The 14247-nt window shown below is 38.6% G+C and overlaps 2 protein-coding genes across 2 annotated transcripts in view; one reads left to right on the top strand and one right to left on the bottom strand.

The window, feature by feature from the left end:
* The window catches only part of NIF3L1 (NGG1 interacting factor 3 like 1), a 130674-nt gene that overhangs the window by 93949 nt on the left and 22478 nt on the right, over window positions 1-14247 (top strand). The window lies entirely within an intron of this gene.
* Window positions 99-11557, bottom strand: CLK1 (CDC like kinase 1). The gene is made up of 13 exons (XM_063116181.1): window positions 11447-11557; window positions 6630-6787; window positions 6227-6452; window positions 4889-4979; window positions 4471-4537; window positions 3080-3196; window positions 2687-2853; window positions 2304-2398; window positions 2090-2219; window positions 1635-1717; window positions 937-1016; window positions 492-582; window positions 99-393 (listed from the first exon to the last, which is right to left on the bottom strand). The coding sequence occupies exons 2-13, from the start codon at window positions 6785-6787 to the stop codon at window positions 250-252; spliced, it is 1449 nt and encodes a 482-aa protein (XP_062972251.1). The 5' UTR covers window positions 11447-11557; the 3' UTR covers window positions 99-249.

Raw genomic sequence — 14247 nt, 5'->3', positions numbered from 1 at the left:
CTGCATGCCGGGTCGTAGAGGCTTTTTAAAAAAGAGTATAGAATAGCTTTGTTTATATGCAATACTAAAAAGGGAATTATTAAAGCATTAACAAACACTACTCACAAACTTTTTTATTTCAAGAGCTATTAATTGAACAAGACAATATGAAAAGAAATTTACAAAGCTAATTACAAAATAAATATTTATGAAAACTCATTTGTTTTTTTGACTGACACAGTCTTTAATAACACAGAGAACTATAGTTATTTAAAACTTCTCCTTTAACGAGGAAAAGAAGGGATGCTCCAAGGCTTCTGTAAGCGTAATTCGTTTGGCAGGGTCGTACTCCAACATTTTCTGTATGAGATCGAATAGGTGTACATGGTCAGAATCATGGCATTGCATGAATTCCTGGGGATGGAAAGAACAAAAGGAGTTATCACCCTCTAACTCTAAACAAATCAGGTGTAGGCGAGGCTTCTCTCTGTTCATGCAGTGACATGTCTTACCTTCAGTGGCTTACAACGCCTTGAAACATATCTGCCGGCAGAACTCTGTTCATCCCAATCCAACTGGTCATGGTGGAAGTACTTGCGTTTTCTAGACATGTACAAAGTTAAATTACTTGAAGGGAATTTTAAGAGTGGCAGACTGAAGAGCTGTACTGGCATTTTTGAACTATATGCAACCAGAATTGACATTATGTAAGAGTTCAATTTCCCTCTAAAATGAGGCAACAAAATGCTACCAAACAACCCAATGCATTCCCAGTCTATTCTACTTAGTTGTCACAAGCATGGCTTCATAATATTTTCAAGATTATATAGTGAAAACTATAGAGCAATAAATTTTTATTTAAACTAAACAACAGTATTTACCAGTGAAGAGACTGCCTGAACAACTATACTTTGGGAGATTAGGGTGCCTGAGAAGAAAAAGGTTTGAACTGTTTACCTCGTTTTCTGGACCATGTGAATTGGTAATGGCCCCAGTAACTTTTCCATCATTGCCAGGTGCTCTTTACTGTCATGTGTCTAAAGAAAAACACACAGAACGGTCTTGATAAATTCCACGAAATGAAAAGTTATTCAGTAGATAAAGCCAATTGTTGGAGCATGTGCTGTTTTCTGGTTACTCTGACAGCTTTGAGGAAAGCAAGCTCATTTTTGCAGGAGGGGGCAAACAAACTATTCTAGCAAAACAACTGCTCTCTACAGTTCCTGCAACTTAGTGGGACTCTACTGCCACTGAACAGACATAGATTGTGCACACCACCCAGGGCTTTGGACTCCCATATTCTCAACAACTGCTTTCTCTGGAGCTTGATTTAGTCAATTTCAAAAGCGACACTTAGGTCTGCCATTTGAAGAAGGGTCAAAGTCCTGGTGCAGACCTGAAGCCGAAAACCTTTACACAAAAGTAAAGTTCAAATACACACTGCCAGATAAAGTAAAATTTAATTCAATTCATAATTAATATAACTCAATTAAATATAAATTTAATTATCAGGTAATGCATTAAATCCCAACTTTACACTAGCTGTAACCCAGCACTAATGTGTGACAGAAATTTTATCAAAAAAGCCAATTGTGTCTTTTCAATAAGAATCATCACCACTGTCCTTATAAACCTTTTATTTTGTAAGCACATACCGGAAATACTGTGAATCCAAGATAATATTCAATGAGAATACAGCCAATACTCCAGACATCACATGGTTGTGACCATCCCAAGGCTGTGAGGAGGGGGAAAAAAGCTATTATACTTAATTAGCAACATTGAAAAATCTAGACTATGTAGGCTTTTTATTCATCAAATTTTAGATGTTATTGATTTCAAGCTGAACTTAGAAAATATAAGTATGCTCGAAATATTTTTACAAATGAAGAGTCAAAATAGTTTGCCTCGGAACACCAATTCTAACATAAAGATGAAGTTAATGCAGGTACTAAAAATAACACAAAATACTTCCAAGCTTCTGATGAAGTATGCTATAGATAACCAAAACTTATATCAAGAATAAATTTGTTAAGTTCTTAAGGTGCCGCTAGAATCTTTGTTCAAGTACAGTGATTTTCTGAACTAAATTGAAATCTTTATTACTCACCCAAAATAACTTCAGGAGCTCTGTAATGCCTTGTAGAAACAAGAGTACTGTGATGTTCATAGTCATATGTTGCACTTCCAAAATCAACCACTTTGATATCTGGATTTTTCAGGGTGCGCTCATCACGTTTCTGAAATATACCCTACATTACTATGCAAATTAGCAAAAAGAACCAACCGTAAAAACTTTTTTAAATGTAAGAGATTAGATTTACCAGTTTGGGATTATATTCTTCTGTGTATTCAGACTTCACAAATAGTATGTTTTCAGGCTTCAGATCTGTATGAGTTAGTTGGTTTAAATGCAAAACTGTAAAGAAAAACCATCAAATTACTCCAATAGTTATTGCTCAATTGTCACTCTATTCCTCCCATCAAAGTTGGAGCCAAAAGTGCTGACAGACTTTCTAATTTAGGGCAGTTTTTCATATTATTAATATTTACTTGCTTTTCAGACTGTGGGGCCAATATCAGATAAGATTTTTCTTTTGTAAAACAAGTAGACAGATATACTACATTATATTTTTCCTTAAATAGTTTCTTTTAGCCTTAGAGACAGCATAGAAATTGAATTAGAGTATGTGATATATGTACTTACAGTTTACAGATTTGCAAATCTGGTATGCCATTCGTCTGATGTGGTCAAGTCTGAATGGCAGGAAACTGTTTTCTTTAATAAAGTCATAGGTACTAAGTCCCAGCAGTTCAAACACAATGCAAACATGGCCATGGTGTTCAAACCATTCCAACATCTGGACACAGCGACTGTAAATTACAATAATGTCATTCAGAAAATGTCACAAAATAGAGGGCTATGTGTAAAAACAACTGAGAAGCATACAAATCTAAATTCAAAATGAGATAAAGACAGGAAGTATTTAGTACACCATTTAATGTCCACAGTTTAGTTTTAAATCTTAACATTTTCTTGAAAGGCAGTCACAAAAAACATGCCAATACTTCTAAGTACATCACATTACTGTATACTTACAATGTGCTATTTGGATCTGATGTGTTTAAGTGCTCCAACACTTGTATTTCTGAACGAGCTGCTTCTGAGTATCTATCAACATTTTTTACTATTTTTACAGCTACATGTCTACCGCCTCTGAAAAAATAAAAGTTTTGAAGATCAGTGTACTTCATGGAGTAGCAATATAGTTCTCTCACAATAAATGAATAACTAGTTTTATTTGCCTTAAAAGTTACTAAGAACCAATAATGAACACATAAGGGATTAAATCCAACATGAGCAAGCTTCCGCTCACATGACAGTACTTCCCCCATGCTCTCCCCCAGACAGCTGCCTGCCTGCATTCCTGATTTGCTCTGGAGGGCCCATCAGGCCTCTGGAGCAAATGTAATGGGGTTAGGCTGAAGAAGGTAGGGAACCATTATGCCAGTGGTTTCTGTTTTGCTGGTAGTTCTGGTTGGATACAACTCAAAACTATTACATTTTTTATACTCAGTTTAGTAAGTATTTTGCCTAACAGTATTTTTACCAAATTATCTTGAATGAAAACCCTTACTGAACCCCAAGAAATAGACTTAATAAAATGAACACTGCTTTCAAGGAAAATCATGGCATTTGTATATACAAATAGTAATCCCAACTGCTCCCAGTGCTGCTCTTTATGTGGCCAAAACAATACCCGTGCTCAAAAGTGACATATCTGCAGAGTAGAGAAACCTCAGAGTTTGCAGAAGTACAAAAAAAATCTTTACAATCCCCCTCCCCCACACACAGACACCAAAGCAGGCCAAGGAAGATCTAGCATGCTGAAATGTGGGAAACCAGGGACTCATCTAAACCAAGCAGTATATAGTATGTGTCAATGGGCCCCAACAGTTGTCCGTGCACTTCAATATCGCTATAAAGCAGTAGTGTGGCTCCTGCCTTTTATATACTGCTTTCATAGTGGAATATCCTGCTTGGTGTAGATGAACCCATAGTGAGAAGGGAGTATCCTCAACAGGAATGTTCCACATTGCAACGTTTTATTGCAGGTCCGGGTTTTATTATTATTCCTCCAGCACAATCAATATACATACCCTACAAGTAACAAAACAGGACAAGCCCCATCCAGGGAACTTACAACCTAAACTTCAGTGAGAGAAAAGGGGGACAAATATGTGCAAATGCAGTCCATATAGTTAATGCCCCTTTGCTTCAAGTCAAGGGAGAAGAGAACTAAGGGGTTAAGCCAAAAGGTTCATAGAAGGTGGATTTTCTGGAAGGATTTGAGGAGATGTGGCACCACATAGGTGTTATGGTAGCGAGTTCCAGTTATAATGCGCAGCAAAGAACAAAAATAAGACTTCACAATCCCATGAACTGGAGATTGCTGCAGTGCAGACATTTATAGAAAAGTTATTACTTACGCTTTGTGATCAATGCATTCCACAACTTTTCCAAAAGCACCTTCACCAAGAGTACTGACAATTTCATCTAAAACAGGAGGGGAAATCAGTTATACAAGCAGTGACAAATTTTCATTATTCAACACACCATGCTATGTTCTAGGCTGTGCCGCTATGTAAAAAGTGTAACTAGACATCTTTAAAATATTTAATTGGACAACTCTTCAAGACAATTATGCCTATCTCATTCTAGATTAGCTTTGTTTATTATGCAGGAAGTTCCAATTAAGTTTTAACTTCTATGTAAAAATAACCCCCCAAAGAAAAAACACATAACAAAAACCAAAGAAAGAAAAGGACTTCCAAAGACTCCTGACTTCTTATCTAAAAGAAATTATTCTATCGGAAAAGTGAATAAGTTTTGAAAAATATTCTATACATCTTGCACTTAGTACGTCTCCACTCTGACAGATCAGGTGACCCTCCTCATCATCCTCTACACTCCTCGATCTTTTCCTTCGGTGATTCCTCTGGTAACGGCAAGTGCGCGGCACCAAGATCATCCAGCCAATCAATAAACCCGAGTGAATTCAGGGCAGAATACGAAATTCATTCAGCAGGGAGATATTCAGGCATTCAGATACGCGCCAGGCCACAAACGGTTGGCAGGAACAATTTCAAATTCCCCAGAATTTCACAGGGCACATAGTTTAGGTTACAGGAGAAAAACATGGCAAGGAACAGATTTTCAGATAAGGTACTTCAAGTGGCAACGCAACAACACACAATATATATGCTTTCAAAAATAAGGTTCACTAGAAGAATCATATTTTAATATTTGCAATTAAAATTTCTTCTGCTTAATGCTGTTACATGACAAGTGTTGGAATTTACTGGCCTACAAAGAAGTCTTGCTGGTTTAAAACGTTTAAAATGTTTGAAGTACATCCTGCATCTAATTAATTAAAGGCTGTATGAGTAATGTCAGAATTCACAAAACGTTCTTAACTACATAGTCACCACTTCAGTCGAAGAGCTCTGTGCATTATACATTTGAACCCAAACCCAGTTATGTGAAACTCACTGCTGTGTTTGTAGAGACACCTCCCTTGCTCAACAGATGATCAGCACCATCAGCTCTGACAGTGGTGATCACTTGTGGAGAGTGGGGAAGAGAAACATTGCTCCAAGTCCATCAACTGATGATCCAAGTGTACTAAACATGCAAATCCCACCCATGAGGAGAAATCTACTAGCCTGGTAGGGCAGATCTGTGCACAGAAACCAGTTTCCATACAAGATTACGCTTGCTGATTTGGGATGTCTCCCTTGTCTGTCTATTCCATAAAGGTGAGAGGGTTACACCCATAAAAACAATTTAACATCTAATATTTAAATACGCATCCATATTTGTTCATAAGGCATTTATTCCACTTCATTTTTATATTTTTAATAAGTCTTATCTCAGAAAAGCAATAAAAGACAAATATAATTTGCAGTCATTGATTTTCCTAAGAGGAAAATACACCACGGTGCATCTTGACTATACTTTCAACAGATGTCTAATTTAGGCATTTTTAAAAAATCAGTGGAATATTGTCTAATAAACAAGTAATGCTAATCATTCTGCAAAATACTACCCCATTTCTGGAACACAAGATCTAACAAAGAATCACATAATTCTCGGCTAAAATATATCTCCGACTCCTCTGTGTGTTAATTTTATCCAAATTATACAAACATTTATAATCATATTCAGTTTCTAAATCATACATACCGTGTGTGAATGATGTGATTTACTATGATGAGTCTTGTGTTTTCTTTTGTAGCTGCTTCTGCCGCTATGACCCGATGACTTGCTACTGTGATTGTGATAACCATTTTCATTGTCTCTGCAATGGTGCCTGGTTTCAGACAGTTGACTATAGTTGTTTCTGTATTCTTCTACATAGCATCGTTCATGGTGATCTCTTTCATGTAAGGAGCTGGCATCTGAATAAAGGCTGGGGGGGGGGGAGAGAACACACACCACTCACTGTAATGCAGAATACTGCAGTTGTCATTCATGAAACTTATGCCTGATTTCAAAATACACATAAAGGAATTGAAGTCTTAAGTTATTTTTAATGAACTCAAAGTTAACATTTGAGATATAAACTTAAGGGAAGAAAATGACATACCTATCGTAAGTTTGGGTGTGATTATATTTACAGCGCTTGCTCTCATGTGCACTGCTGTAGGATGGTCTTTTTCTCTTATGATGGCTGCTGCCTTTTTTGGGATCCCAACATTGTTTTTCATCCCAATCAGAATAGTCTGTTCGTTTGGAATACCGCATCTGTAATACATACATATACAATTATGAATATATAACACAGAAAGTCAATAGTAACTATTTCAGTATAGATGAGTATGCAATGCAGAGAACAGACATAGAGCAGTTTCAGCACATCTGTACCTACTTTCCTGAAAATACACACAAAACCCTCCTATTCAAGCTCTACTAGGTGTTGTAGCAAAATATACTAATCATGGTGAAAAATAACTTCAACTCTACCACAGCCAAGTGTAGTTTCTGAATGAGGCTCCACACTGAAACATAGAATGTGCTAAAAAGCATAGGGGCAGTATTAGGTCCAACCAGTATTCATAATGCAGTGTGTAAATTTTTTGCATAATACAGAAATCTTCATTGAAAGCTTGCATATTTTAAACACATGGTTCTAATGTAGGATTTAACTCTCTCCACTTAACTTTTTTCCTCCTTAGGGGCCATTTTTTATCTGCAAAACTTGATCAACTACATTTTGCTCTACTTAATGCCTCAATATACTTAGTAATTATATTCAGAACCACTATGACAGCCTAAGCATAACCAATAATGCCAGAGAAGCTGAATGATACCACATGCTTATGTAAGTGACCGCACATATTTGGAAGACATAACTTCATAGAACAATGTCACACTATTAGCTATGATCCCCAACAAAACACAGCAATTGCAATCTCCATTTCACACATCCGATAAGCACCATGAACACTGCTACTCTTACTCTCCACTCCATCAGTATTACCACCCAATTCTGTGTAAGAGGCACTAATACAAATGCAAAAACACTACACTTTACCATCCTCCATATAGTAGATAGTAAACCTGCCAACGTATTTGAGCAATTTGCATGTCTGACAGTTTTAACATGACTATGCTTTAGTAATATATATTATTGGATGTTTACACCTTATGATTTCAACTTCTAAAAGCTATTACCTCTTGTATATACGCCAAACATAAGCCTACAAGACCAAGTATAATCCCACAAATAGAAAGGGATTAATCTGAGTGACTACTGTTCAACTATCTAACATCTAGATCTTGAATGCATTCGATGGAAGCAATGTTTCACTGATTTTAAAAGTATACTCTTCTATATGAGGCACCCAGCAAGTCTCACTGAAGAGAGCATTCTACAGTTGGGGTTACCATGAATAAAACACCCTTTCCTTAATAGCCACCAATCATATCTTTTGAGATAACGGGCAATGCAGAGAAGGACATCAAATGAAGACCATAGAGGTCTAGCAAGACAAATGAAAATAGACAATGGCTATGGGCTTGAGTCAGTGATGTGTTTTTTCAGATAAGTTTGGAACTGCACAAATTTCCAATGTAAATGACGTTACATTTGCATGGGATCATTTGCATAGGGAAATTTTCAGGTTGTTTTAAAAATTAGGTGAATATTCATAGGAAAATGTTCTGTTTGTACTGGAAAATGTCCTGATGCCCTACAGCAGGGACAAGCAACTTGTGGTCCTCCTGAGATTTTGCTCTACAAGTCCCATCATCCACTGGCTATCCTGACTAGAGTTGATGGCAGCTGCAGACCAAAACATTTGGAGGGCCACAAGTTGCCCACCCCTGTCCTAAACAGAAATAATTTAGCATGTTTATTTTACTTTTAATTAGTAAACAAGGGTATGAAAAAACTGGGGTTTTTGACCTAATACACCACAAGTACTTGATTTGAAATATTTAAAGGGGGGAATTAAAGCACACTTTAGTAAAGCACACTTAAAGCAAACTATTGACAAACTAATTTTAGCAACCCAAAGAACTGTGCATGATATGCTGACAACCAATAATCTAGTTCAACAAAGTTCAACTCTCTTCCACTAAGGTTGCTAGGGCACCTCAAGTTTCACTGTCGCTATTTATTAGTTCCATTTCGCTCTGGGACATATGTATTTCAATGACATATATGTATTCTCTTGCATACTTGTTAAGGATAATCACCTGAAAAACAATTATGACTTTGAAACTGCCAAGCTTAACTAATAATGGCTTACATTCTTTCTTTATTTTTTTTAACAAATGAACCTATAAAACATTTTCCGTGGAAAAATAAAGCACTGGAAACGTTTCTGCTCACATCATTGCTTTGAGTCCCCTTCTTTTCTCTCTAGCTTATGGACCACCTTCATCTATGTCAGCCTGTCCAAGCTTTAAGATCAGCCTCTTATGCCCCTGGGCTCTGGAAATGCAATTGCTAAGCACAAGAGACAGAACCTTTTTGGTGGTGGTAGGACATCTTCCAGAACACTCTCCCTGGGGGGATCCAACAGCTTCCCTCTCTACCTGCTTTAGATGGGCTGTAAAAACTTTAAACATGTTGCTGTGCCATTTAACTTTACTACTCTTTTAGTGGTTGTGTTTTATGTAATGATTTTCAGTAGAAAAACTATTTAGCAATCAAATCAGCAAACAAAAAAACCCTTCTTGCTTGTGATTTTCAAAGTTGGATTTCTTCTCTTCGGGGATCATCCCCTTACTTCCTGTTTTCATTTTCTCTTCACTATCCATAATGCTACTTAGCCCTGCCAAATATATCTTCAATAGTCCCAGAGCCAGACCAGGATTTATTCACCCAAAGAGTGCAAAAGCTTAGTGATTTTCTTTGTTTACTTATGTAAGTGTCTCAGAAAAGTGAGTCTTACAAAATTCCAGTGGTGGGGGCTGCGTGATGACATCACCAATATGGCTGCTACGCTATTATGTAGTTGCCACATTTAAATATGCATAACCTCTCGCCCGTTTATGCTACAGAGATTATTTTTTTCCTAAAATGTTTCAAATTTAATGAGAAATACCTTTTGTAATTACTTGAGAAGTAAAATTCCCGGTAATTTTGAAGCCATGGGGACGGACGGACGACAGTTTTATTCAGGAGGAAACGGAAATTTTAGGGGAAATTGAAATAATGCAATATTAGCACTTTTTACAGATTGAAAGTCACTTTGTTACTTTAGGAACATAAAATGTAATTATGTCCAAGTTGGTTTGGAATAAAATTATTACATTTGATATATTAAAAGTACAGTGTATTCAAACAATTATTACAAATTTACTTTTATTTGATAACAAATGGAGCGAAAACCTCCTTGAAGTGTTAGGAACACCTGAACTGTAAGGAACCTCTTTGGTTCAGCAAGTTTATAAGGAGCAGGCAAAAAACAATTTTAAAAAACAACAGAAGAAACCACCATTAGTAACAAAGAAAATTATTTATGTCTTCACTAGTCCTCCAGTGTCAAGACATAAAGCAACCATTACCATAAAAAGAACTGAGAAAAAGGGCCCCCCAAGATTCAATGAATATGCATGAAATTTAATCAGACTCATTTTCTGAGCTATAGGTATCACTATTAGTTGCTTTAATTTCCCCCTTTAAATATTTCAAATCAAGTACTTGTAGTGTATTAGAACAAAAAAAATAACAGTTTTTTCATAGCCTTGTTTACTACTAATTAAAAGTAAAATAAACATGCTAAATTAGTTCTTTTTAGGACAGGGGTGGGCAAAATAAAAAATATTCACTAAGCTTTTGCACTCGCTGAGGTAAATAAATCCTGCCTGGCTCTGGGACTACAAGCTATATGCTTAAAATCATGGTTTACCAAATTACTAAAAGCATTTATATTCCACATCTCCATGATTCAGTGCTCAAGTCACTCACATTTGTTAGATCCAAAATACCAAAAATAAAATAACATTTATAACACGTTAAAAAAGTTACTATATTGCATTACATATGGGGTGAGCAGAAGGTTAAATCTGGATCGTAGATATCTGGGCAATTTTCAGCAGATCAGCAAGGTTTTCTGATTTCCAACTGCATAACAATAGTAACAATGAATTCTCTACTGATACGAAGTAAACTTGGAATAACCGTAAGTGGGTTTTTTGCGTGGAAGGACTATGAACCAAACCGAATTCCTGGGCGCAGAATTCTTTAATTTTACCAGGCTGTAATGGTTCTTGGGGTTCCAGGGAAAAAACAGAGTAGATCCCGCGAGCCTCAAGTCTGCCCACCCCTTCACGGCATATTCCCCCCCGTACTCTCAAATGAATAGGATAACCTTTTAAAAACAAAATAGTGTAAGGCGAGCAACAACGCTAAAATCCTACCTCGAGCCCCAGCTCCACACTCTCTCCCTCGACGCGTCTAATCAGAGAGCGCACAAACAAAGCACATGCAATTGGGAGGGGAGCAAGGAGACAAGGCTCGGGCGGGAGTGGCACACAAGCACAGTCGATCTCCAGGGTCCCCGCGAAGCCGCCACCCTACTAACAGTCCCCTGGGAGGGAGAGAGACAGGGCCGCATCTTGGCAGCGATAGCACCAAAGGTGGGGGGAGGGGGCACCGAAGCCATTTCCTCACCATCTGGACGCAGCAAAGGAATTCGGAGAACATGGCGGACGGGCAGAGGAAGTTCGGCTCATAAGCCAACGAGGGACGTCGAGTTGACGACATTTTGCCCCCCTCCCCTCCAGACAGGGAAAAGCACAGGGGGGGGGGAGAGAGACCCGTCCAGCCGGAGGCCTTTCCCCCTTACTTCAGCAGAGACAAGCTATTACCTGAGGCACTCACGGCACTAACATCCCCTCTCCGTCCTCCACACTCCCACCGCCCCCGATATAACCCCGCCGCAGACTTACGGCTCCTTTCGGAGTCGTCGCCACTTCGCAGGCTCTCTCTCAGCTACCGCTCTCTCGGTCTTCTCCCAGCAACCGCCGCTACAATGTTTGCCGCGACAAAATGGCGCCGGACAAGAACCTTCTGGAAAAATAAAGGTCGTCACATAGGATGCGCATGCGCAGCTATGACCCAGCCCTCGAGTGACGCAATGTGCCGCGAATTCTCCACCATAGATCTACGTAACGAAATCTAGGCTAGCTTAGAAGGTTCCGATTTCACTTAAGACCGCGGCACAGCTGTACAGCCTGGGAAGGGGCCCGAGCGGAGAATTCGACCACTAGCAGTGGAGGCTGATGGCTCTTGGGTCAGTGGGGCAATGCATCCGCTCTGGGTTTCAGTCAGAGCCAATCAGAACTCTAAAGGAGCAATTCTAGGTGCGGAACCCATTTTGGGAATAGGGTTCAAAACTTTCGATACCTCCTTTAGAATTCCAGAGCGGGTTCACTGCCCCACTGACATAGGAGCCACCAGCCTCCACTGACTGTTAAAGTGACCTTTTACTGCAACGTGATATATGTTTTGAATCCGAATTTTTCCTTGGAAGAGAAACACGGAAAAAACAAGGGACACCTGTATGGTAATTTAGATGGGAAAAATCCAGAAGGGAAATCCAAAATCCAGCAATCTTTATTAAAACAACCAATCAAAATGCCACAAAAGACTGTGCAAGCTTTTAAGTTCTCCAGAACTCTTCATCAAGTTAGATGGATGGTACAAGAGAAGGGATGGGGGAGGAAACAGAAAAGTTCAAAGATTAGGCAGGATCTTGTGACCATAATGTCTGTAGTACACTCAATTTCAAAATGGTAATTGCAGACTGAATGAGCCATTGCTGTTGCAAGCATCACAAAATACCTAGCATTGGCTTTTCAGACAACACACTAAGTCGTGGTTAAGCTGCTAACCCTTTTGCAGCAAATGGTTAGTAATGATGTTTAAACTGGCTATGTAGCCACCATTGTTAGGAATGGTTCCTTCACACAACATGCTAAGTCATGGTTCACATGACAAGCTAAATCATAAGTGCTTAACCACCATGGCTTAGCGTGTCATCTAAACAGGGTCTTCATGGGACAAAGAAACCAAATGCTGACCCAAGTGCTGGTTGCACCTCAGACCTTTCTTGCCCTGGCCGAAACATTCTTAAGCAGAGAGTAGAAATAAAAAGAAAGCATCACAGTTTTTACATTAGAAATTAATTATAGGTGATGTGGTAGCAACGGGATACAATGGAGAATAACTTCTTGTTGTAGAGAAATGGAGTGAGAAAGGAATGTGCTGAACTTGTTGATAAGACATGCAGGACACTAGAAAGGACAAACTCTTTGCACATAGGATGCGCAAAGACTTTGTTTGTTACGTAGTGCATGTGAGAGGAAGTAAAAATGGAGGTTGTGTTGTACTTGAAAGAACTTGAAATGGAATTTACTATGTTGATTAATGTATCTGAAATCATAATGCTCTGTGTAGAAACAGTGTATACTAAAAAGAACTGACAGGCACGCTCAGGGACTTATCTAAAAACAACAATGGAATACAGGCTTCTAATCCGAGTTCATAATTGTATTTCGTTAGTTCTCACAGAAAAGAGATTGTTTACCACACAGTATAAAAGTCTGCCATAACTGCTTTTGGGGCCCTCTCCTCTCCTTTTGGAGTTGCCCACACCTGTGCTAACTCTGTCTCGCTGCGGACAATAAAGCTGTTGCTAGTGTCTCACTGCTCTCTTTGTCAGTGCCTTGAAAAACCTTGACAGTGAACTAGGTAAAAAAGGCTATTGAAACCAAATTGTATAGTATTACCTAAGTCAGCTTTCTCTGATCTACTACCCTTCAGATATGTTGGGCTACAATTGCCAGAATCTGGCTGGTGGTTTCTAGAAGTCCCAACACTTTTGCAGGGAACCTGGTTGGGGAAGGCTGACCTAAGTCCTACTAGTTGGGTCATACAGTATATGGAACCTTCAAGATATAACCAGGTGGTAGGAAACTATTTTCCTGTGTGGGTTTAATTCCACTCTGAACAGTTAAATGGTATTTTCCAAGGCACATGGAAAAAAACAACCCAGCTGCACTCGTCTATGTGAACTCAAAATCTTGCACAATCTTATGAGGTATTTTGAATGGTCCCAATAAACCTATTGCCTAACTACGGATTTGGGTTGTTTGCCTGGATTTTTTTTTTTTTTACTCATGGATCAGCATGATTTGTTTTTAAATGCAAAAACAGCCCATAGGGAAATGGAGAATCGCCACCTCCATGGCACCATTGCTATAATCACAGCCCTAGCCTCATCCTACCTGGATTTATTAAGCCTTTATTTAGCCTTTTACTGTTTTGTTTTTATTATGATATTAGCTTAGGTGTCAACTCACATAAATGAGGCAGATGCCCATGGTGCAGGCACTTACGGGGGTGGGATTGCAATTCTGCTGTGAGACCTTTAACCCATTGGAAGCAATTGTCAACCACTTCAAGTCTTGAAAAGGAAACAGAGGAGGCAGTCTGCATGTAATGGTCCAAATACACACAATCAAAATAAGTCACCACAGCGTATTTAAATTGCAGAGCGCGCCAGCACAATTTCCACAATTACGGCCTGGGCAGGTGGCATGGCTGGATGAAGGGGCTACAGTGGCTTATTTTGTTTGTGCAAACCAGATCAATGTATATCAAAGGAGTAGCTAATATATCAAGACCTCAACAAGAAAAACAGACTTTGATTAAAAATATTAAAAATATATTTATTTCTACAATATGC

This window comes from Elgaria multicarinata, chromosome 2 (genome assembly GCF_023053635.1).
Source record: "Elgaria multicarinata webbii isolate HBS135686 ecotype San Diego chromosome 2, rElgMul1.1.pri, whole genome shotgun sequence".
In the NCBI taxonomy this organism is placed as follows: Eukaryota; Metazoa; Chordata; class Lepidosauria; order Squamata; family Anguidae; genus Elgaria; species Elgaria multicarinata.
Note: the sequence above shows the minus strand (reverse complement) of the source record. Positions and strands in the feature narration are given on the sequence as shown.

Excerpts from the sequence above, each read along its gene's own strand:
- CLK1 (XM_063116181.1), bottom strand. The coding sequence starts at position 6,787 with ATGCGGTATTCCAAACGAACAGACTATTCTGATTGGGATGAAAAACAA. Across the intron at positions 6,453-6,629 it reads CACACCCAAACTTACGATAG|CCTTTATTCAGATGCCAGCT; the intron begins GTATGTCATTTT and ends CCCCCCCCCCAG. Across the intron at positions 2,399-2,686 it reads GATTTGCAAATCTGTAAACT|TTTTGCATTTAAACCAACTA; the intron begins GTAAGTACATAT and ends TTTTCTTTACAG.